General features: G+C 45.7%; 1 protein-coding gene across 6 annotated transcripts in view; it reads left to right on the top strand.

Annotated features, from left to right (window-relative positions):
- LOC119132861 (aldehyde dehydrogenase, dimeric NADP-preferring-like) overlaps positions 1 to 26056 on the top strand; it is a 72539-nt gene that overhangs the window by 13639 nt on the left and 32844 nt on the right. For 3 of the 6 annotated variants that reach the window (XM_037268422.1, XM_037268423.1, XM_037268427.1), the window contains 4 exons: positions 7611 to 7774; positions 8519 to 8750; positions 18671 to 18756; positions 23991 to 24199. In XM_037268422.1, coding sequence (XP_037124317.1) covers positions 7619 to 7774; positions 8519 to 8750; positions 18671 to 18756; positions 23991 to 24199 — 683 coding nt within the window. In that variant the 5' untranslated portion in view covers positions 7611 to 7618. Of the gene's footprint in view, positions 1 to 4098; positions 4498 to 7610; positions 7775 to 8518; positions 8751 to 18670; positions 18757 to 23990; positions 24200 to 26056 lie in introns of those variants that run through there. The other 3 variants (XM_037268424.1, XM_037268426.1, XM_037268428.1) reach the window with 3 other exon arrangements.

Genomic DNA, 26056 nt, shown 5'->3' with positions numbered 1-26056 from the left:
ATGGCTTTTTAGCCCGTGCAATGTTCCAAGCCAGTTGAAACAATGCAAGTGTGACAGTCTCTGAGTGCTTCGTAATCTTTTTGAAAAACTGTACCTATTTTTCTGCCTGACTTTTCAAAGTCTCCAAACTTGTGCTTGCGAAATTCAGTCCCTTTTGCAAAGTCCTTATCGATATTGGCATGAAGTGAGCTGAAGTGGCGCTGACCATTTGAAGCTTTTAAATGCGCCAATGACGTCCGACATATCAGGCAGAATGGCTTGCCATAGCGTTCAACAAAAAACAACTTTAACTCTGTTAAAAACGTCCTGTGTTCATCGTCATATATTCGTTTAGCTGTAAATTTTTTCCTTGCCATTTTGGCAAGCGTCTTGTCAGCTTTTCTGGACCTAATGGGCCCCCGTAGTCACAGGCGCCATTCATTAAAAAGCCAGCAAAACCAATCGCTCTGTTTGTCCCTCCTCCTTTGCGGGATTTCCCCTCACGCGCATGCGCGTTTGACCGGTTGGCGAGGTGGCGGCCGACAAACGCCGGCGGCGCTCAATGCTGTCAAGTTCTTTTTCAAACTTGATCGTAAGCAGGGCTGTGGACAGTATTCCTACGCGCATTCTCAGCAGCATGATGAAAATAAAATTGAACGTATTTTTTTTATTGTCGGACTCGGTGGACTCGGTCAAAATCAGCACCGAGTCCGAGTCCGAGTCCGGCAAAAATGACCGAGTCCGACCGAGTCCGAGTCCCCGAGTCCGAGTCCACAGCCCTGGTACAAAGTAGATGGGTAAACGCCCGCCCACGCATTTACTCCCGGAAGCCGTGCCTGAAAGCTCATTGCACACTCACAAGTGCGTGTACGTACTCAGTAGTACGGACCCGGCGCAGTCCACGCTCTATTTTTATCAGTGCCGAGATTGCATTTGGTGTAGGCTGTGACGTCAGCATTCTCGAAATTCACGCGCTGAGCTTTCAGATAGTTTTACGCTAAAGTAGGGTGACAAAACGTTCTCTTTTTCCCGAACATGTCCTACTTTTGAGACCTAAAAATATGTCCGGGCGGCATTTCAAAATCGTCTGGAATTTTGTTGGACTGCCTCAAACATAATACATGTACAGTGCAGTACAATAGAATTGCCACTCTGTTCCATTTCACTCAATTCCATTTTTTTCTGTATCGTTCGCAAATAAGTCACGCCCTTCTCCTCAAATCTAGTCACTTTGCTACGAAGTAGGGTGGGCTCGCCAGTCTACACCGAGTCTTTACAAGCAATGCCGAAATGAAAATACTCAGGGCTGTGGAATAATTGGAACTGCAACTGACGATGAGTCTGACCTCAGCGCCGCATCTACTTCCGGAGTCAGCGGAGTTGTCTACAAGTGACACAGAGGACGAAGATTTCGATGGATTTAATGATTTGGAGTGATGCGGATGGTTCGATAAACTTGTTATTTATGGTATAGTTATTTGAATAATAATAGGCACGTTCTCAGTCCCTCCCCCCTCAAAAGCGAGTCCAAATAATCTGGATCCCTGGGTAACGACCAAGCTGATGAAGAGGCGAAAGCCAGTTCATCGCTCCCCCAACCTTAAGGTCAACTGGACGAATCCACTAGACATGCCCTCATCCGTCGGGCCTTTAACCCCTCCCCTCTTGAACACCCCCGACTAATTGATTTACACTCCCATCGCCCCAATCCCTCCGAAGAAGCTGAGTTGTCAAAAAAAAGACCTTGTCGACCTTATTCGTTTCCGATCCGGACATCACCCGGCCCTGCGTAGTTGGCTCCATATCGTGGGGAAGACTGATGACCTTCGATGACATTTGTGTGGCGAGGAAGACGAAACTATCGAACACCTCTGGCTTAGGTGCCCAGCAGGGATGACTGAACGGTATCATCGGCAACTCGGCCAATCCTTTGGTGAACTTCTCAGCCTCCCAAGTGCCATCTAGTGCTACTGTTTAAAATGACTTCTTTACCAGGATCACACTCAGTATTGTGAGCCCAGGAGAGAATCAAATCCAAGTAATTTATTGTGCTGCCGTAGAATATCCAAGCTGGTCTCTCTGGGAATAACGGCTTTCGTTTTTTGACGCGAGAGAGAGAAAAGTTAACGGGGCTAACTAGTGATTTAATGATTAATAAACATATTAATAACTTAAACATTCACATCACATTTAGTCTGAAAGTATTTTTTTCTTCTCTGTTCATAAATAAATACTTTGTTGCGATACTTCTGACAGTTTGCGTGTGACTGACGGCTGTAGAGTGACTGCAGAGTGCACATGCGTGAGTTTCTTGAGGAAATTAGGAAGAAGGTTGGAGCAGCTGAGAGGCGTATCTGCATCTAAATGGCAAAAGAAGCAAGGAAAAGAGTACAAAATAAAACAAGGACTGGAGTGCATAACCACTGTCTCCCTGTTGTGTGTGGTTGGTCCGCTGGCCTCCTCTATTGACGTGATCGCGTAGGCCACACGTGTCAGACTCAAGGCCCGCGGGCCAGATGTGGCCCGCCATGTCGTTTCATGTGGCCCGCGAGAGCTTAAAAGTTTTGAGTGTCTAAAAATAAATACCAAACAATAAATTAAGAGCGTGCTTTGAGCAAAAACCACATTTCCCACAATGCCTTTCGACTACGCTAGCCGCGGCAGTGTCAATGCCAACAAGTGGAATTTAGATATAAATAATGATCCCAAAATGTCCAGAAAGAGAAATGTTGATGCAGACGGAAGACTGTTTCAAGAAAGATGGGAAGGCGAATACTTGTTTGTGCTTCAAGGAGGAAGACTGGTATGTCTTTTGTGTTACAAGGTGGTGTCGGTTGTCAAAGAGTACAATCTGCGCCGACATTTTGACACCAAACACGGAGCTAAGTACGCTAAAGCTAGCCTTCAAGAAGAGCAACAAATTGCCCAAGAACTAAAAGGCAGACTGCGGTTGCAGCAGAGTTTGTTCATGAAATCCACAGCCAAAAACGAGGCTGCGGTGAAAGCTAGCTTCATTGTGGCTGAAGAAATCACACACGCTTCCAAGTCTTTTTCAGAGGGAGCGTTTTTGAAGCAGTGCATGCTGAAGGTCTGTGAGTAGGTGTGTTCCGACCAGTTACAGACTTTTAAAAATGTCAGTTTATCAAGAAACACCATCGCCGACCGAGTGAAGGAACTAGCAGAAAATCTTACAACACAGCTGGCCGAGGTGACACGCAGCTACACAGCTTTTTCATTAGCTGTTGATGAAAGCACAGATAACACGGACACAGCGCAATTATCAATTTTTATTAGAGGCGTAAAGTCGGACCTCTCTATCACTGAGGAGCTGTTGGATGTGGCTGCAATGCATGGGACCACTACGGGACAGGACATTTTTGATGCGGTGGAGAAGTCCGTAAGTAAAAATGCATTGCAGTGGGAATACTTGGTAGGATTAACTACAGACGGTGCACCGGCAATGTGTGGATGAAAAGTGGGCTTGGTTGGACTGATGAAGGGGAAAATGCAAAAAATGAACTGTCACACGCCTCTCATAACGTATCATTGCATTATCCATTAAGAAGCTTTGTGTGGGAAGGTGCTGGGGATGGACATTGTGACCACAGTCATGAAAACAGTGAACTTCATTTGGGCGCGTGGCCTGAATCACCATCAGTTCCAGCAGTTTTTGCTGGAGATGGGCTCGGAACACGGGGATATGCTGTACCATACAGAAGTCCGGTGGTTGAGTAGGAGCAAAGTCCTCAAGCGATTTTTTGAGCTCAGGGAAGACATTGCTCTTTTTATGCAGAGTAAAGGAAAACTCATGTCTGAACTATCAGATCCAAAGTGGATGTGTGACTTTGCTGTGTTGTGTGACATAACCGACCATCTCGCCCAGCATAATCAGAAGCTGCAGGGACGCAAACAAGTCATCACGCAGATGTCTGACACGATCACGGCTTTCCAGCGTAAATGGGACTTATGGATGTGGCAAGTGAAACAGGACAATCTTGTCCTCTTTGCTGTTTGTCAGAGCATGTCAGCCTCATTTCCCAATACTTTTTCATATGCTCAGTTGGCTACCAAACTGAGCTGGTTAAAGACTGAGTTTGATCGGCGCTTCTCTGACTTCAGAGCACAACAGTCTGACTTTGACATCTTTGCCAATCCTTTCATCATCGATGTCTGCACTGCACCCCAACAGCTTCAGAGTTAATTGAACTTCAAAGCGACAGTGGCCTGAGAGCAAAGTTCCAGGATGCTGCAATCCAGGATTTTTACCGTCTGCTGCCCCCTGGTTTGATGCCACAGCTTCGACTTCATGCTGCCCGTGTTCTGACCATGTTTGGGAGCACCTATCAGTGCGGACAGTTTTTTTCCATAATGAATCTGAACAAAAACAAGCACAGATCACGCCTCACGGATGACAACCTCCATGCTGTTCTACACATTGCCTGCACAGGACCTAAAACCAGACATTGACACACCGGTAATGGGAAAACGGTGTCAGAAATCTGGTCAGAAAACACACAGGTAAGCATTTTTTTAAAAACGTAATTAAAATATAATAAAATGTAATTCAACCAAGAAGAAGAACAGTTAAACTGTGTGCAATTTGTGTGGTTGCATTTTGTTTTGTGTTTATCATTTTCAGAACATGATCAATCGATAGAGAGAGAATCCACTTGATGTGTTCAAGGACAGGCAGCATCTCCTCATCAAAGACTAACCGAAAAACTTGACCAATATAGTTGTGAACTGAGTCAACCTTTATTTTGGTATTTTTAGTTGATTACATATTACTTATGTGTAGCTGCTGTTGTAATTATTTAATGTTTGCAGGTCTTATGTGTGTATGCAGACAAATTGTTGTCATCAAACCATCAGTTGGATGCAAGGCTGTGTGCAGCCTTTTTTTGTAAAATGCTACATGTGTCATACATGTTCTTTGCAGCTCAGTTTTATGTTATTTTCTTTATTCACTTGGACAGTTTGATCCTTCATTAATGGAGTTATGTGGGTTTTCACAAGCTGACAAAATTTAAAAGGATTTATGTTAGAGCAACAAGCAAACATGTTTTCTATGCAACTGTAATTGTCACTTGAAAGAAGTTATAATAAATAATGAGTTATTCAACACTAAGGAGTAGTTACATTTATTTTACATTACATTCGATTACATTTAGTTACATTTATAAGTTAAATCTGGCCCTTTGAGGACAGCCATTATGCTGATGTGGCCCTCGGTGAAAATGAGTTTGACACCCCTGGCGTAGGTCATCCTTGGAGAGAACCTTCCCCCTCCTGGCTACAGTTAGGCGCACACAGGAACGCACAACAATTTTCTCCTGCCTTCGTCCGCAAAATGGGATACCCTGGGAATACTCACCTCTGTTTGTCTGTGTCAAGTGTCATGGACAAGGCCACCAAATGCGGCTTGGACCAAAAAGGGGTCTATTGGAGGGAAAGGGGTAGTGGAGAACAGGATGACAGGAGGCTACAAGGATATCAACAGACAGGCATAGTAACAGACCGGGCTACGGCAGACTACAGAATAGGCAACAGACATGTAGCGTACTGGTAGGGAAAAAGAACTAACTGACACTGAGGGCTGGGTGTGCGGGTTTATAAGGAGTGGCTAACTAGCTCTGAGCAGGTATGGAGAAAGCCGCAGGTACGGGCAATCATAGTGATAGCTGCTGACAGGACGGGAGGGGCAGGAGGGATGAGCTGATCACAGTCCGGGTCACACGGATGCGTGACAGAAACCCCCCCCACCCCCCCGCCCTGGCAAGGGACGACTCCCAACGTCCCCAAAATCCAAATCCCCACATGAGGCAGAGAGCCAGAGACCATGGGTCACTCTCATCAGACTGATCCGGGACCGTGATGAGACTGCGTACAGAGAGGAGGTGGAGCGGCTAGTCCATTGGTGCAAGCCAAAATCACCTGGAGCTGAACCCGCTCAAGACCGTGAAGATGACAGTGGACTTCAGGAGAGACCCATCGCCACTTCCACCCCTCACCATCCTCAGCAATGCTATTCCCACCACGGACATCTTCAAGTTCCTGGGATCCACAATCTCCCGGGACCTGAAGTGGACCGGCTACATAGACTCTTTTCGGAAGAAGGCCCAGCAGAGGTTGTACTTTCTGAAACAGCTCAGAAAGTTCAACCTGCTACAGGAGCTGCTGAAAACCTTCTACGTTGCCATCATCCAGTCTATATTCTGCACCTCCATCACTGTCTGGTTTGGATCGGCCACCAAACAAGACAAGCACAGACTGCAACAGACAATTAGGTCCGCGGAAAAGATAATCGGGACCAAGACTTGTGCCTGTCCAGGACCAGAAACCGTGCAATTAATCATCTCCGCAGACCCTTCTCACCCAGGACACAGTCTGTTCAAACTCCTCTCCTCTTGACGGCATTACAGAGCGCTCTATGCCAAAACCAGCAGACACAGACACAGCTTCTTCCTCCAGGCTGTCGCTCTGATGAACTCTCACCACTCATAGAGACTCAGAGTCATCACTGTGCAATAACATCCTGTTCTCCTCACTTAAATGTTGTTCGTTACTTGAATGTTTTCAGTCACTTAAATGTTGTACAGAGGCTGAGATCAACCTGAGTCAAATTCCCTGTTTGCCATGCACAATAAAGTCAATAAAGGTTGGTTTCGCTATGCATGATGCTTAGTGTGGTGTGTTAATCCTGAAGGTAGACACTTTGCATTGCTTGACAAGGTAAACCACACTTCAAAGTAACTTGCAATACACCCATGCCTTATAACAGCCAACAAGAAACACTATGTGTTGGAACTTTCAATACAATGGTGTTTAAATTTAATACATACGCATGCTGTTTTTACTTCGCGAATCTTCGTTTATTGCGGGTGGTTCTGGAACGTGTTTTCCCCGATAAACGAGGGTCCACTGTATATTGTTTATGGACATTAAAATACTGTAGCGGACAGAAACTGCCATCTAAAAAAATGCAGGATACCTCGTGTCCCCAGTGTAAATTGATGAGTTCACAGATTTTTTAAACCCAAAACTGTCCAAATTTTAAAATGAAGAAAGTGAAAATGATGCTGCCAAATATGCCACAAATGAATCAGGGGTCAACAGAATGTCAGTTAATTTGATGTACATTAATTTGACGTTAATTTGAGAACAACTGTTTAAAGTTTAAAGGAAGAAATTATCCATCCATCCATCCATCCATTTTCCGTACCGCTTTGTCCCCACGGAGGTCGCGGGCGTGCTGGAGCCGATCCCAGCCGTCATCGGGCAATAGGCGGGGGACACCCTGAACTGGTTGCCAGCCAATCGCACGGAGAAAACCCACATGGACACGGGGAGAACATGCAAACTCCACACAGGGAGGGCTGGAGGTGGAATCGAACGCGCACCCTCCTAACTGTGAGGCAGACGTGCTAACCGGTGCGTCACCGAGCCGCCAAGGAAGAAATTATTCAAATAAAATCAATATTTGATGTCCTGTACTGTATTGTGGCTTTACTTATCATCCAGCTGAATCAATCATCGGCTCCTTCTGAGGTGTGCATAGTTCATATTTTTGAATGTTGCCACCTAATGTCCATAGCATAATATATTTCTCTATTCTTTACTGTCTATACTAGCTGAGGTTATGGAGAGGCAGATTATTCAGCATACCCGGGGGGCCTTTGAGAGTGGAAGAACTCGTCCTCTTGAGTTCAGGCTGCAGCAGCTTCAGGCCCTGCAGCGGATGATAAGTGAGAGGGAGGTTGATATCGTCACAGCTCTCAAACAGGATATTAACAGGGTGAGTGGAAACACTGGACACACTGGGCCATATTTTGGTAGACTGACGCCTGTGCACTTCGTTTAAAAATGGCACAATTTCATTTTTGGGCCAACGCAAGTCTAATCTAGTATATTTGGGGCCTTGTTGCGCTCACCTGGGCGAACTGGCATATTGAAGCCAGCACACCTAGGTGATATTCAATATGTATAATAATTTATAATAATTTGGTCACAGAAAGTTGTATGCGCTTGGCATAAAAGCAGGTGCATTGTCATTTTTGTGCAGGGGCTATGGTTTATTTCGGGGTGTTTGTGAGTTTGGAAGACGTGCTACGCCTCACTGGGCGTTTACACCTCACCTACCAGCGTATCTGCAAGTTTGGTTACACAAAGTAGACTACATTTTAGACTGGGGAAAAGCAGGTCAAATTCCAGGCGCAGGTGGTTTCATACTTTTTTCCACCATGTCATTCATGGCAGACAGAGGTTTACACTTGGACCTTCTTGATTTTGATGCAAATAGCGCAGATTGGTTGGGGAAAGTCTACTTCTGTCCCACAGCAGCGCACAAAGCCGCTACCATCTGATTTACACTCAATTCCAATCGCGAAAAGTCTAGCAAAACCCCCAAAGAAAGACAATTCGCACAGTTAGAGTGCGCTTTGCAGTTAGAATGAAAATTGGGCCCACAATGTCTATAAAGAAGTCTCTGTCCATGTTTTTCTGGTGTGTATTTTTATGTATTCTGTTTGGTGTCTTACAGAGCCAGTATGATACATCACTTTTGGAGTTGATTGGAATAGATAATGAGATTAACCTGGCAATGGAAAAACTGAGAGAGTGGGCAGCCCCTCGGCTGGTGGAGAAGAATCTCTTCACTATGTCAGACGAGGCTTACATCCAGCCAGAACCCCTGGGAGTGGTGCTTATAATTGGAGCCTGGAATTACCCATGGGCCGTAACATTGATACCTCTTGTAGGAGCTATTGCTGCAGGTACACACACACAGCTGTCACCTGCACCCTGTAGGTGGGAATGTGCCCCCCACACATAGAATTTTAGACACAATTTTACATTTGTGATTTAGTACTTCACATGAACAATGTATTGACTGCACTCACGTCAGACGCCATTATTGGGAAGTGTTATGAATGAATGAATGAATGAATGAATGAATGGATGAATGAATGAATTGTAATTGTTTCAAACATGTAAACTATGCATCATCAATCAAATGAAGACGAATAAAAAATAAATAAAAATCAAAAACAAGGTGAAAGTCATTTAAATTATGACAGTATAAATACTAGGTACCGTAATTTTCAGACTATAAGTCGCGGTTTTTTTCATAGTTTGGGTGGGGGGGCGACTTATACTCAGGAGCGACTTATATATGTTTTTTTTCACAAATTTTTACTTGATCATTAACACATCACTTACTTACAAGTATAGTTGACCACTTCACATGTTATTTTTAGTATAGTTGATCACTTCACATGCTTTGATATCTTTATCTTGAACATATTCAAAACATGAAAAATAGAGAGGAAAAATCAAATAAAGTAATTAACACTTTAAAGCGCCATATCCTCTGGACATGTCCTCTGTCACCAGGATGACATAAAGGATGAGAAATTTGATCGATGGATTTAATGATTTGGAGTGACACAAATGGTATGATAATATTGTTGTTTACGTGATAGTTATTTAAAATATAGTTTATATATCGTTGTATGGGCCTGTGGAATAATTTGAACTGCGGCGCGGCACACGGCATTGTTGACAAAGGACGATCGATGGATTTAATGAATTGGAGTGACACAGATGGTTTTATAAACGTGTTATTGTAATATGTAATAGTTTTTTTTAAATAACTGAATGTTACGTCAGGCCCGTTCTCAGCTCCTCGTTTGTGTTTGTCACGTTAGCATACCGTATCGTTTAGCCTGTTGTTGCTCGTTCATGTCTGTTCTTGGTGTTGGATTTTGTCGAATAAATTGCCCCCCAAAATGCGACTTATACTCTGGAGCGACTTATATATGTTTTTTTTCACATTTTTGGGCATTTTATGGCTGGTGCGACTTTTATGGCTGGCCTTTCCTGTGAAGTCTGCTGGGATACGGACTGTGACCTACGGACTACGGAAAGATGGCGGCGCATGCAGTTGCAGCGGCTCAGTGCTCTCCCGATCTACGCATTGTTTGTTTTTTGTTAGTGTTTGTACCCACTGTATGTCAATCATACACCACCTACAACCGGCAGGAGCTCCTCAGGATAGGTGTTTGCTGCGAGTTGAGTGTCGCAGCGGAGTTTCACCGCTCGAAAAACATACCGGAGGATATCATCAGGCGCCCCGGCTCCCCTTGGATCACCATCCCCGCTGGGAGGAAGCGAAGGCAGCGCAGAGAGAGGAGGCAAAAACGAGGCTGCAGGGCCGGCGCGCTAACCAGGCTACGGAAGCAGCCGTTCAAACCACCGCTCCCTAGCCTGTTTCTTACCAACGCCAGGTCTCTTGCTAACAAAATGGATGAACTAAGGCTACAGATGTCTGCGAACCAGACCGTGAAGGACTGCTGCATGGTACTGATCACCGATACCTGGCTTCATCCACTCATACCGGACTCTGCTATCGAGCTAGCAGGATACACCACACAGCGTCATGACAGGACTGAGAACTCCGGTAAGAGCAAGGGGGGAGGGCTCTGTATGTACGTCAATAACAACTGGTGTACTAATATGGTGACTGTAGACAGTCACTGCTGCCCGGACCTGGAGTACGTGACTATTAAATGCAGGCCCTTTTACCTCCCTCGTGAATTTACCGTAGTCATGACGACTGTTGTTTACATACCTCCGGAGGCTAATGCTAAGCTAGCTATTGGACTATTACATGGCAGTATTAGCAGCCAGCTGAGCAGATATCCTGACGCAGTCCACATCATGGCAGGGGACTTTAATCATGTAGCTTTGAAAGCAGCACTCAGCATGTTAAATGTGCCACTAGAGGAGTTAACACTCTGGACAAGGTCTACTCCAACATCAAGCTAGGCTACAGGGCAAAACAGCTACCTCACCTGGGCCAGTCTGACCATATGTCACTGCTATTAATCCCGGCATATACCACCATCAGGAAATCAGCTCTTATCATCACTAAAACTGTTAAAACCTGGCCTGATGACGCCTCTCAGCAGTTGCAGGACTGCTTCGACAGGACTAACTGGGACATCTTCGAACACCGGGACTTGAACGTGTTCACAGACAGTGTTCTGTGTTATATCAAGCACTGCACAGACACTGTCACAGTGGACAAACCTATACGGATATACCCCAACCAGAAGCCCTGGATGACCCGGGAGGTCCTTCGGCTGCTGGAGGAGAGGGACACCACCCTGTCCCTCAGGTCGGAGGACGGGGCTCTCTACAGCACAGCCAGAGCCAACCTGAGGAGAGGCATCAGAGAGGCCCAGCTTGCCTACAAGAAGAGGATTGAGGATCACCTGGACAGCAACAACAGCAAGCAGGTGTGGCAGGGAGTCCAGCATCTCACCAACTACAGAACCACCATCGGAGCTGCTGAAGGGGACGCCTCACTGGCAGAGGTCCTCAATACCTTCTTTGCCCGGTTCGAGTCCGAGCCACCTGAAGCGGCCACATCACATCCCACAGACCGCAGCAGCTTCACCCTCACAGTGAAGGAGCACGAGGTGAGGCGCACGCTGCGGACCATCAACTCGAGGAAGGCTGCGGGTCCTGACGGCGTCACTGGGCGTGTCCTGAAGGACTGCGCAGATCAGCTGGCTGGAGTCTTCACAAAGATTTTCAACCAGTCCCTTACCGAGTCCACCGTCCCATCCTGTTTAAAATCCTCCACTATAGTCCCCCTGCCCAAGAAACGCCACATCACCAGCCTCAATGACTACCGGCCAGTCGCACTCACCCCGGTGGTCATGAAGTGCTTTGAAAAGCTGGTACGGGGTCACATCACAGCACTCCTGTTCAGAGGTTTTGACCCCCACCAGTTTGCCTACAGGGCAAATAGATCCACAGAGGACGCAGTAGCTACAGCCCTCCACGCTGCACTGTCCCACCTGGAGCAGCCGGGGAGCTATGTGCGGATAATCTTCGTGGACTTTAGCTCTGCTTTTAACACCATATTCCCCCACAGACTGGTGGACATACTGGAGGGCCTGGGACTTCCACATAATACTTGCAGGTGGATTAAGAGCTTCCTGACGGGTTGCAGCCAGAGGTTGAAAGTGGGCCGGCATACATCCACACCTCTCAGTCTTGGTACCGGCTCCCCACAGGGCTGCGTACTGAGCCCACTGCTTTACACGCTCTACACACATGCATGCACCCCCGCCCACCGCAGCAACACCATCGTGAAATTTGCGGATGACACAACCGTGGTGGGGCTCATCTCAAAGGGGGATGAGTCTGCCTACAGGGACGAAGTGGTCCAGCTATCGGAGTGGTGTGGAGAGAACAATCTGCTCCTAAACACGGCTAAAACCCAAGAACTGGTCATTTATTTTAGGAGGAAAAATAAAACGGACATTCCACCACTTATCATCGACGGGGTCTGTGTGAAGAGGGTGTCCTCCTTCCGCTACCTGGGAGTCCACATCGAGGAGGACTTCACCTGGGGCGTGAACACCTCTGAGCTGCTTAAAAAGGCCCAGCAGAGACTCTACTTTTTAAGGGTGCTGAGGAGGCACAGCATTACACAGAGACTGCTGGTGTCCTTCTATCGCTGCTCCATAGAAAGCACTTTAACGTACTGTATATGTGTTTGGTACTCCAGCTGCACTGCTGCTCAGAGGAAAAAGCTCCAAGGGGTCATCAACACAGCACAGAAGATCATTGGCTGCCCTCTCCCCACACTGGAAGACCTACACAGAACCCGCTGTCTCAAAAAAACACAGAACATTCTGAAGGACACTTCCCACCCTGGCCACTCCCTTTTCGAACTGTTGCCATCAGGCAGACGCTACAGATTAATTAGGTCGAGGACTAGCAGATTCGCCAACAGTTTTTACCCTACAGCGGTAGTCACATTGAATGCAGCTAAACGTAAATGATTATGTCTGTGTATGTTCTTCTGTGGGTTTTTAGCTTGTTTTTTTTAAATCTTTTTATTCTATTTATTCTATTTCTTTTTTATCGCATGCGCGGATCGGTTGGCACTTTTTAAATTTCGTTGTACATGTGACAATGACAAATAAAGATCTATTCTATTCTATTCTATTATACTCCGGTGCGATTTATAGTCCGAAAATTACAGTACAAACATAATACAATCTAATCCCCAAAATGGGCAGAGTTTACTTGTCTGAAAAGGAGTGGGAAGAAGTAAGACTTATTTTATCCCATCCCCTATCCAATTTAAGACAAAAAATAAAATTGTTTTTACCTGTAACAGAGTGCCATTAAATTATGTAATTTTCAATGTGTTCGTAGCTCACAAGTGTCAATTCTTTAAATTTCTTTTTAAACATCACCATACTTGAGCATTGTTTTTATTGTTTTTCCATATTATCGCCCATTTCAGTGCCCCTTGGCGTCCAGCTGCTGGAATCGTCTCTTAACCTCCTCTGTGTATCTGATTTGAAGGCCAGGCTCACTTGAGAAAGCTTTTGTTATACCAGATCTTGGGACTTTGTTTGGGGCAGTAGTTCTTAACCTGGGTTCGACCGAACCGTAGGGATTCGTTGAGTCGGTCTCAGGGGTTCGGCAGAGCCTCCACTGGGGAGGTCCGAACACACCTGATTTATCGTGTAAATTCGTGATAATGCATATCTGAACTGGTCTCGCAGATTTGCAGGTGATGATTTGCAGGTATGTAATTTGTTGAGTTCATGCAGTGGGTTGGTTTTGTTCTTTGAACAAGGTGATGATCATGCACGGCTCATTTTGTGCACCAGTAAAAAACATCCATGTCTTGAATTTGACGCTAAAGAGGGGTTCGGTGAATGCGCATGTGAAACTGGTGGGGTTCTGTACCTCCAACAAGGTTAAGAACCACTGGTTTGGGGACAGTTTGAAGATGTTATTGTATGGGGGCGAGGCACCTTAATTGTCCTCCACCTTATATCAATCATTAATGTGTCCAACTTCTTCAACCGTGTTCGTTTTCCTCTAAGGACAAAAATATTCATACAAATCACACTCACACCAGGTTAGTTATATTTCAGGTGATTATATTAAGTCTGCGTTCAGGAAAAGGTTTACAAGTCAGCACTAGACTTTTCTCTCCGACTGTGCCCCAATGCATTCTCAGGATAGAAAGCATTAAAGAATTTCTTCAAAGTGCTTATATTAAGTGGAGTTGCGTCGCCCACAAAGATGGGTGCCAGTTCGTCTTCCATAGACATTCCTTGGCGTCTTGTCTCGTCCTTGGTGGCCCTCGTGGTTGTATTTTGACCTCGTTCTTCTCTCTGCTCCTTGGTTTGTTTGTTCTCCAGATGATGCCGGTCCCTGCAGATACGTATAATACTCACACACTTTACCCATTGGTTCTTACCAACATCATCTCTTTTTATCATTTTGTACCAGTTCTGGCCGACTATTGTCTTTTGTTACTTATGTTCTTGCTATCCTTGCCAAAGTTCACTTTCTTATATTCTACGTAAACCTATTTATTTTCTCTCTCCAATTTCAAAATGCCGCACATCATTCATTGTTATTTGTAAAAATAAAACTCAGGCAGTACAAACAAACTTCAAGCAGTTCAAGAGAACATCAGGCAGTAGTTATAATTATAAAACATCATTGAGAGCCATTGAGCGAATGTTTAGAAGTTATTCAAACACATTCCCAAAAAATACCAAATAAGAGAAGTACATTACAATATATACCGTATTTATTCTAATATCGCCCATATTCTAATAATCGCCCAGTGTGTGTTAGCGATGACATAAATAAAAAATATTGATACCTCTAATTATCGCCCATGCTGCTAAAAATTCCCCCCAAAACGTACGTTTTCCTCCGCGACCGCATGCCGACGTCATTGCGCAAGTTTAAATATGACTGATTTGACAGCACGACGAATGTCCCTTTTAAATTGTTTTTCTCCATAAACTATGATACAATTACACTCGTCACTCCGCTACAATATCCTCACACAATTACGTTATTGGGGCGTGCGCTCGAACAAGACGATCGCGATAACATGACGTGCACAACATGTGATGTGCAACGGTAACGTGTCGCATCGATGGAGCGTCAATTGACGCAACCCGCTGTTAGAGGTAGATCAAAACAGCCGCTGTTCTAGTGTTAAGAACACCAGTGGGATGCAGGTATTGCATACTACATAAGGAAAATATACATATTATCGCCCATTTCAGTGCCCCTTGGCGATCGGACAAAAAGTGTTCTCTATTAATCGCCCACCCCCCCTGTTGGACATAATTAGAATAAATACGGTACTTGAATATTTTAATCAATGATTGCGTGCATGTAAATGTATGCTTGTACACTTTAATCAATGAAATATGAGCAGATTGATTTTCTAGCTAACAGAGACTCTGGAACCTATTTTCCACAGGACCCTGAGGCTCAGGCAAATTCTCATTTAGACCACACGATGGTCTGAGTCCACAGAACTAAAAGTGCTGTATGGCTCAGCATTCATGATGGGGTTCCTCCATTTTTTCCTCACTAGGATGAAATCTCGCTGCCGTAGCGTTCCTGAGGCTTGGTCTCAGAAGGTCCACCTCTTTCCTGTTCTCTTCCGGAAGATGGAATTTGCCGCCAGTAGCTCGTGTTCCGTGAGGAAGGCAGTGAGGTAGGTGCCGTTGCAGTTGGTCGAGTCATGGTAGGGGAAGGGTGCATCCTCTGGTCCTTGTCTTGCATTGAAGTCCCCAAGGAAGCCAGGAAATTTTGCGCTGGGACGTCACGAACCGCTCTTACAAGGTCCTCAAAGAATTTCTCCATGTTAGATGAGGCTACATTGGTGGGTGAATACACGACTATGACTGTCTGTTGTTACTGGGTTGCCCGAGAACTCTGCGCTCAGAATCCTGTCAGTGTGGTGGTAAACCTGACGGAGAGCCTAACGTGCGCGTCGGCCCAGCATTAACCTTAAACCACCTGTTGTAGCTTGGGCCTCGTTCCTCCACCCAGATGCAGAGATGAACATGTATCTCTCCACCCTGCGGAACAGGATCCGGTCATCATTGTGCATACTCCTGTGTTCTTGGACCCCAAGGATCTCCACTCTCCGTTCCTCAGCACAGTGTGCAAATTCTATCAACCTCGCCTCTTCTCTCGCTGTGCATGTGTTGAAGGTTCCCATAACAAATCGTCTTTCACAGCGCATGAGTGCATTGGATGGGGTGCTGTGATCGGACAGGACCCTCCGTGGCACAATTTGAGGTCATGCTGTCCTCCAGAAGGAGGACGAGCACTACCATTCGCCACAATGTTTCTGCGAACTCCCGTTGCTGGAAGTATAGGATTTGGGATTACTTTGTTCACCATTGTTGGCTTTACTATGCTAATAGCGAATTGTGGGGCTCAACTCCTTGCAGTCCCGGTTTTAGTTCAGCGTGACCCACTCCTAGACAGGTTGCCATCCAAGGCTATGAGCCCCATCTGCCCATGCATTTTTACCCTTTGCTGGGACAGTGGTTGGCAGACGCCAGGGTGTGTCCACACATCGGTGGGCCAGCAAATCATGCCTCTGGGGATCACAGTGCAGCAGATTGGCCTCACGGAACCCAGTATCCATGTGTGACTACGTGAAAGCACAGCAGGAGTCTTGGTGGTGGAGAGGCTGTGTAGGAGCAAGAGGTTTACGCACTCGGCAGTAGTACTTACAGTACTAGAACTAATAGTAAGCTACTTGTAGGAGTAATAATCACTTTTAGTAATAGAAATATTAGTGGTAGTAGTAGTAGCTGTAATAGTAGGACTTGTAGTATGAGTACTTGTATTTGGAGTAGTAGTAGTATTTATACTTGTAGTAGTATAGTAATTGCTTGTAGTAGTCATAGTAGTAGTAGTAGTAGTAGTAGTACTTGTAGTAGTAATAGTTGTACTAGCAATGCAAAGCAAATTTCTCAATGCAATTGCATTGACAAAAATAGTATTCCTGAATAGCATGTATTCTTCGGATGTGTTGAAATTGTAATTGTGTGAATCACTGAATAAATGAAGAAACAGATGTGTCGCGTGCGGAATGGAGCAGGGTGACCAAATGCAGCTTGGACCATGGCTTATTGAAGGGAAAAGGGTGGTGGAGGAGAGGATGAGGGAAACAAACAAGCATGGTAGGACTAACCGGCAGGAACAAACAGGAACTAACAGGATGGGCAAACAGAGACAAACTAATAGAACTGGCAACAGGGACAGATTAACGGAGGCTTAACAGACTAACAGAGGCTTAACAGAACAGGCTAACAGACTAACAGAACGATACGACAGGGAATGACACGCAGACAGGACTTAAATACAAGGCTGGTAACAAGGGGCAGGTGACTGATTACAATGAGTACGGGTAGACACAGGCGGGGAGGGGCGAGAGCACAGATGCGGTACAGAGACGTGAACGGAAACCATGACAACAAACAATGACACACGAGGAAACGCGGAAATGTTGAGGAGCGGAGACGAGACGTGATAAGGTGTGGCTAAAGAAAGAATTGGAATAAAATCAACCTTCACACAACTTGATTTTTCTTTTTTCTCATTTTACTTTAGTTATTATTTTTACTGTGTTTGGTGAGCTGGAACATTGTGTTGCAGGAGCAAGATGGGCCTTTGTACCCCAAGAGGTTTACATTGAAAAATGAACTTATGGACGAAACTTGCGTTTCAGAAAAAAACATGCTATATGCAAATATGCTATGACCAACATTTTCCATCCATCCATCCATTTTCTATACCGCTTGTCCCCATAGGGGTCGCGCGCAAGCTGGAGCCTATCCCAGCAGTCATCGGGCAGTAGGCGGGGGACACCCTGAACCAGTTGCCAGCCAATCACAGGGCACACAGAGACGAATCAACCATCCGCACTCGCACTCACACCTAGGGGCAATTTGGAGTGCTCAATTGGCCTACCATGCATGATTTTGGGATGTGGGAGGAAACCGGAGTGCCCGGATTAAACCCATGCGGGCATGGGGAGGTGGAATCGAACCTGCACCCTCCTAACTGTGAGGCGGACATGCTAACCAGTGCGTCACCATGTTGTATTATTTTGTTATTATTATGTTGTTGTATTTACCACTCTCCAAAATTGTTTGCCGCCTATTGTGCGGAGTGCCGGAAGAAAACCCACGTGGGCACGGGGAGAACATGCAAACTCCACATAGGGAGGGCCAGAGGTGGTATCGAACCCGCACCCTCCTAACTGAGAGACGGACGTGCTAACCTGTGCCCCACCGTGCCGCCTACCAACATTTTGTTATTGCGAATTTCTTGCGAGGTGATGTTTCACATGGAATTTTGGGCACGTTTTACCGGTTCATGTCCCCCATAGGCTGGCTCAGGTGAGTAATTTTGATCCCTTTAGTTTTGCTGGAGAGAGGAGTATAAGATAATTACCAGTTCAGATGTAATATCTCGTAAATAAGATCCTCTTTCTAACCAAAATTAAACAGAAAAGATTATGGTTAAATCCACCCATTTTTCACTTGGACAACAGTATGAGAACAAGTGACTGTGTTTTTGTTGTTGTGTGTTGGTTCAGCTTCAGATTAGGTCATGCCTCTACATTTGCTTACTTGTTGGATCTCTAACCAACATGCTAAGCAGAAAGCTGTCCATGGATTAAAAAAAATAAAGCAATTGTGAATCTGAGAGAAGACATTCACTTTAGCATTATCTTCTCAGCTATTCCTAGTTATCTGCTCTTTATTTTGTTGCAGTATCATCCTATTAAATAACTACTATGTCATCACTGCAGGCAATGGAGCTGTGGTGAAACCGTCAGAGATTTGTGGTTACTCATCTCTACTTCTCGCAACACTGCTCCCTCTCTATCTGGACAAGGTCTGATCACCAGATGGTCTCGTTCTTTTTTTATTTGAATGTGCACAGGGCAAACAGAAAAAATTACTCCAGCATGTTTTTCTTTTATTAAATACAGTGCAGGTCAAATTAATTGTATAACATGAGTAGCAGACACAATAATAAAGAAAAAAATAATGCAACAAGTAAATATGAATCTAAGAAGTCAATTATAAGGTGAGATAAAATGTATGGTTTGAGTTAGATGGAGTAACATTTTTTAGATAAGTATATTTACAGTCTGGTTTGTATCTGAAAACCTGAAATTAAGACAAAAAATAGAATCTTGTTGCTGACATAGAATTGAGTTCAGCTTTTGGTACTGTGAAAGCCAGGTGACAAAGAGTTCCAAAAAATCAAGCAATACAACATCCATCCATCCATCTATCCATCCATCCATCCATCCATCCATCCATCCATCCATCCATCCATCCATCCATCCATCCATCCATCCATCCATCCATCTTCTTCCGCTTTTCCGGGGTCGGGTCGCGGGGGCAGCAGCTTTAGGAGGGACTCCCAGACTTCCCTCTCCCCAGCCACTTCATCCAGCTCATCCCGGGGGATCCCAAGGCGTTCCCAGGCCAGCTGAGAGACAAAGTCTCTCCAGCGCGTCCTGGGTCGTCCCCGGGGTCTCCTACTGGTGGGACATGCCCGGAACACCTCCCCAGGGAGGCGTCCAGGAGGCATCCTGATGAGATGCCCGAGCCACCTCATCTGGCTCCTCTCAACGTGGAGGAGTAGCGACTCTACTCCGAGTCTCTCCCGGATGACCAAGCTTTTCACCCTATCTCTAAGGGAGAGCCCGGACATCCTGCGGAGAAAACTCATTTCGGCCGCTTGTATCCGGGATCTCGTTCTTTCGGTCACGACCCATAGCTCCATCCTCCCCTCACTCGTGAACAAGACCCCAAGATACTTGAACTCCTCCACTTGGGGCAGGATCTCATCCCCAATCCGGAGAGGGCATTCCACCCTTTTCTGACCCAGGACCATGGACTCGGATTTGGAGGTGCTGACCCTCATCCCGACCGCTTCACACTCGGCTGCGAACCGCTCCAGTGAGAGCTGGAGATCACGGCCTGAAGAAGCCAACAGCACCACGCCGTCTGCAAAAAGCAGAGACGCGATGCTGAGGTCCCCAAACCGGACCCCCTCAACGCCTCGGCTGCGCCTAGAAATTCTGTCCATAAAAATTAGGAACAGAATCGGTGACAAAGGGCAACCTTGGCGGAGTCCAACCCTCACTGGGAACGAATCCGACTTACTGCCAGAAATGCGGACCGAACTCTGGCATCGGTGATACAGGGACCGAACCGCCCTTATCAGTTGGCTCGGCACCCCGTACTCCTGAAGCACCCTCCACAGAACCTCCCGAGGGACACGGTCGAACGCCTTCTCCAAGTCCACAAAACACATGTGGACTGTTCCACGGCCAGGACGAAAGCCACACTGCTCCTCCTGAATCCGAGGTTCGACCTCCCGACAGACCCTCCTCTACAGCACCCCTGAATAGACCTTACCAGGGAGGCTGTGGAGTGTGATTTCTGCAATACAACAAACAAATATAAATCATAAGAGGTCAATTATAGAGGTGAGCTTAAGTAAATAGATGAAATTAAACATGGAAAGATGTTCGGCATTGCTGCATTTTTGCTTCGTGAACGTTTCTGTAATGGGCTCATTCTGTGCCAAATGAACGGTTTTTGAAGGGCAGTTCATTTTTGTGCACGAGTGCCTGGTTGTCTCTTCTTAGACTTTAAAAGAAAACCCTGCTAAACAAGGCTTAAATAGACGGGGGAAAATATCTGACAACCCTGTCCCCAACCAGTCGAGCGGCACGTGCGTCATCAAAATGTGACGTGTGCTTGGAGGAGGGGAAATTGTTAATGTAACTCAGCAACGCGATGAGCACAATTCCCCTTTCTTGTCAAACTGTAACCGTAAGGTATCATCTTATAAGTGCTATCAAGAATTTATTTGAAGATGTAGTACTGTCAATGGCGTTAAACTCCAATTATTCTTAATGAGAATTTTTCTTGCAGTTGTTTCAGTTATTTATTTGGCTTTGCACCTTTAACTTTGAACGTTTATGTCCCAAGTTCTAAAGATTAGAGAAGTTAAGAAAAAATACATTCAACATTGCGGGGTGATAGCAGCACCTGGATACTAGTGTGGATGGAATGGGAGAAAACAATGAAAAAATGCCAATATGTGTAACAGCTCACAGCAACAACATTTTTGGATGGGTCTATGACCTTTTCAATTTTGGAATGATGAACTTATTTAAACAAATTAAATTACGACTTTTTCTTTCAATTACAATTAACTTTGAACTAGTTCATATAGAAAATGAACTTTCCCAACAATGATGAATTCCAAAGTTGGGTGCAGAGCTGTATGGTGTCCTGTAAGGTGGACAGACAAGCCGAGGGGAAAGTAACACCTTGAGTGGAAGAGAATCTCAGTGCAAGAGAATGTCAATACGGAGGAGAATGAAAGATATGGTGGAGCAGTGCCGGCTCTACGCAGGGGCAAGAGGGGGCAACGCCCCCTCAAACAGATGTCCTGCCCCCTCGAATCAAACTTTTAGAAGTGAAAAATCCCCTGATAGAAACACACGTTAATCAGCCCCCTCTCTTCTCTCATGTCGGTGCAGTGTGTGTCCTCACACAGCCTGCTGTCAGGACTACGTGCCCCTCCATAAACATCCAATCACTGTGAGTATGCAAATGAGGCAAGACGCAGCCAGAGAGTGTCAAGTTACAGTCAGCGCGGTAGGAGTTGGAAGAAGCAGTAAAAACTCCACCAAACTCGTCGTAATGACCCGTGATATAACTAATGATTAACGACAACTCAAATAATAGTTAATATCAAAGTCAAAAGTCAAAGTCAAAGTCTGCTTTATTGTCAATTTCTTCACATGCCAAGACACACTAAGAAATCGAAATAACGTCCCCACCATACCACGGTGACAAGACACAATACACATACAAGTAAACAACACAAAAAAATAAAAACAAGAAGGCACAAACAATGAATAAATAAGAGTGGTGAATAAATAATAAATAAACAAATAACACAATAAATAAGAGGAGCAAAAATGGAGCAAGTGCGCATACAGAATATAGCGCAAAAGTCCAGGACGCTACGCAGAAGGGGGGAGAGAGTTCAGGATCCTAAGCCTGGAGAATGAAGCTGTTGGTGAGTCTGGTGGTGCGGGAGCGCAGGCTCCTGTACCTCTTCCCAGAGGGCAGAAGATCAAACAAAGAGTGAGCGGGGTGACTCACATCACTCACAATCGTGGTCGCCTTGCGGGTGAGATGGGAGGTGTAAATGTCCTTCAGGGAGGGGAGTGAAGCACCAATAATCTTACCAGCCGTGTTCACTATGCGCTGGAGGGCCTTCACGTTGTATTCAGTGCAGCTACCACCCCAGACAGCGATACAACTGGAGAGGACGCTCTCAATGGTGCCACGGTAGAATGTGGTCATGACGGCCGGAGGAGCACTTGCTCGCCTGAGTTTCCCCAGGAAGTACAGGTGGCGCTGAGCTTTCTTGGCCAGTGATGCGGTGTTGGCGGACCAGGAGAGGTCCTCACTGATGTGCACCCCCAGGAATCTGGTGCTGCTCACTCTCTCCACCACAGCACCGTCGATGGTCAGTGGCAAGTCAAGTCAAGTCAAGTTTATTTGTATAGCCCTAAATCACAAACAGTCTCAAAGGGCTTCACATAGACAAAAATTGACAATTATTCTCAAAGCATCCCCTGATCTTAAGCTCCCAAAAGGGCAAGGAAAAACTCAAAAACCCCTGCCAGGGGAAAATGAGAAACCTTGAGAAGGGACCACAGATGGAAGGATCCCCCTTTCAGGATCACCAGGTTGAAATGGATGCAGAGAGGGCACAAATAATACATAATATGAAAATCAATGAAAAAAAAAAGTGGATGTCCAAGTCAGAGCGAGGGGCTGCCGGAGGAGCCCTCTATTATCCTGGCAGTGTCTTCGAGGAGGTTGAGCTGCAGTTCCCCCAACCTGAATTGGCCCACGAGAATCCAGATAGCCGCTGTCAGCTTGGGTGCCACCTAACCACCTCCCCGGCCGGGGAGGGGGGGGGAGAGAAAACAAACTCCGGCCGAATCGGCCACTACAGGTTAGTTAAAGGCCATGTCATAGAAATGTGTCTTTAAACGTGTCTTAAATGTTTCTACTGAGGTAGCAGTCCTAATATCCATTGGTAGATCACTCCAAAGCTCTGGAGCCCGGATAGAAAATGCTCTAGACCCTGCAGACATTTTCTTGGCCCTCGGTGTCGCTAAAAGGGTAGCGTTTTGCGAACGAAGGTTACGAGACGGAACATAAGGAACAACTAGGTCGACGAGATATGAAGGCGCTAAGCCATGCAGTGATTTATAGGTTAATAGAAGAACCTTGAAGTCACATCTTAAATGGACCGGGAGCCAATGTAAGTTGGCTAATATTGGCGGCAGGTGTTGGGTGTGACCCTTCCGGAAGTCAACAACAATTTCCTTGGTCTTGTTGACGTTCAGCAGGAGGTTGTTGTCCCTGCACCACGCGGTCAGAAGGTCAACCTCCAACCTGTACCGAGTCTCGTCGCCCTTGGAGATGAGACCCACCAGAGTCGTGTCGTCAGCAAACTTCACTATGCGGTTGTCGCTGTAGGTTGCAGTGCAGTCATGCGTCAGCAGGGTGAAGAGCAGCGGACTGAGCACGCATCCTTGGGGGGCCCCTGTGCTCAGCGTGATGCTGGCGGAGATTTTGTCGCCAACACATAATATAACATTCATATTATATGTTCCCCCCCCTGAGAGATTGCCACCTTATTGTGGTCAGGGGGTTTGCGTGCCTCAGTGACCCTAAGAGCAATACCAGCAGAAGCTTTAATCTTCAGGTGGGACACCCAAGCTGGACAGGTCTTAGTGTAGAGGCCTGACAGAGTGCAATCCACTTCTCCAGGTTGAGATCTGGACACACAGCTAACAACTGCCGTGAAGAAAACACTAACAGTGTTAAAAATGTGTAAAAAAAAAAAGAACATGCCCCCTTCACATTTCTGACTGCCCCCTCTTATGTGCATTCCTTGAACCGGCCCTGTGGTGGAGTGGGTTTATGGATAGCTTTACACATTAAGATAAGTATTTCAAACTAATTGAAATGTGTATAATTGAGATCTGTTTCATGTTTTATTCGCAGGATCTATACCCAGTGGTGGCAGGTGGCGTTCCAGAGACACAGGAATTGTTGAGGCAGAGGTTTGACCACATCTTCTACACTGGAAGTAGTGTGGTAGGCAAATTAGTAATGGAAGCTGCAGCGCGACATATCACCCCGGTGACTCTGGAGTTGGGAGGGAAGAGTCCTTGCTACATCGACAAGAATTGTGACATCAGAGTTGCCTGCCGGTAAAATCTGTGTGAATAACAGCAGTCATGAAAACCCACTGACAACACGACACGTACTATCCATCGTTTATTGCTAATAAGTGGTTCCTATCCCCGCGATAGGTGAAAATCTGCAATGTGGAGTCAATGTTTATACGATATCTGTACAAGACTTTCATATACTTTATGGTATATTTAAACACATTTTAAACATTTTAAAGTTAAACTGACTTTTAGAAACATTCTTGAGGGCTTTACTAAAGCTCACAAAGTCACAAAAAAAATCCTAACAAATGTGTCACGGCTCCGCTCTGCTCTCGTCGTGCTAACAGGTGTTGTGCTTGATTTGGTTCCCCCGTGAGATTTTGTTCCCCCTGCCGCGGGAGCGCGCACGCCTTGTTTGGAAAGCGAAAAACCGATGTCGTACGGCGTCGTACGGCGTCAGCACTATGTTGTTTTCAATAAAAACATGAAGAACTCACGTTTGCGTCAGTCAATTTTAATTTTTAGAAAGGATTATTCTCATTTGATGTCTTTAAATTCATCCGCGTTCTGCCATTGAAGCGGGGTGCATTCAAAGACCAATCGTACAGACGGAACCACTTCACCAAAAAAGCAACAATATAATTACGTGAGCTCTTTGCATAAACCTCGATGCAAAGAAACTCCTCTTTTTGGGTACTGGCTACAAGGAGTATATATTACAAAGGAGACTTTCTACTTAATTGTGATCATCATTCATCCATCCATCCATCCATCCATTTTATTACTCAGGTATTTTCAAAGCAAATTAATATTGTTGCATGTTCCCCCCCTGTAATTTGGCCTACGAATGAGGGAACCTGTTCAGATTTGCCACACTACCTGAACAGACCCCCAGGAAGACAGAAAAAAAACAACTGGAGTCCAGCACTCACCATTCTCAAAATAAGGGGGGGGGGGGGGGAACATATCCTCACGGGGCAGCCGTGAGGATGTGTTCCCCCCCTGTAACTTGGGCTAGGAATGAGGGAACCTGTTCAAATTTGCCACACTACCTGAACAGACCCCCAGGAAGACAGAAAAAAAAACAGCTGGAGTCCAGCACTCACCGTTTTCAAAATAAGGGGGGGGAACATATCCTCACGGGGCAGCTGTGAGGATGTGTTCCCTCCCTGTAATTTGGCCTCGGAATGAGGGAACCTGTTCAAATTTGCCACACAACCTGAACAGACCCCCAGGAAGACAGAAAAAAAAAGCTGGAGTCCAGCACTCACCGTTTTCAAAATAAGAGGGGGGGAACATATCCTCACGGGGCAGCCGTGAGGATGTGTTCCCCCCCTGTAATTTGGCCTAGGAATGAGGGAACCTGTTCAAATTTGCCACACAACCTGAACTGACCCCCAGGAAGACAGAAAGAAAACAGCTGGACTCCAGCACTCACCGTTCTCAAAATAAGGGGGGGGGGGAACATATCCTCACGGGGCAGCCATTCTCGTTATGAAAGATTTGATCACAAAACGTGTGTGGCTTTTTCTTAAATGAACACGTTTGACATTGCTATAGTGTCAGCTTTTAATTATATTGCGCTGTCATTTTAAAGAAAATTAATAGATGCAACAATATTAATTTGCTTTGAAAATACCTGAGTAATAAAATGGATGGATGGATGAATGATGATCACAATTAAGTAGAAAGTCTCCTTTGTAATATATACTCCTTGTAGCCTGTACCCAAAAAGAGGAGTTTCTTTGCATCGAGGTTTATGCAAAGAGCTCACGTAATTATATTGTTGCTTTTTGGTGAAGTGAATGAGTGTTCCGTCTGTACGACTGGTCTTAGAATGCACCCCGCTTCAATGGCAGAACGCAGATGAATTTAAAGACATCAAATGAGAAT

Source organism: Syngnathus acus, chromosome 13, assembly GCF_901709675.1.
Source record: "Syngnathus acus chromosome 13, fSynAcu1.2, whole genome shotgun sequence".
NCBI lineage: Eukaryota > Metazoa > Chordata > Actinopteri > Syngnathiformes > Syngnathidae > Syngnathus > Syngnathus acus.
This window is presented reverse-complemented; position numbering and strand designations above follow the sequence as displayed.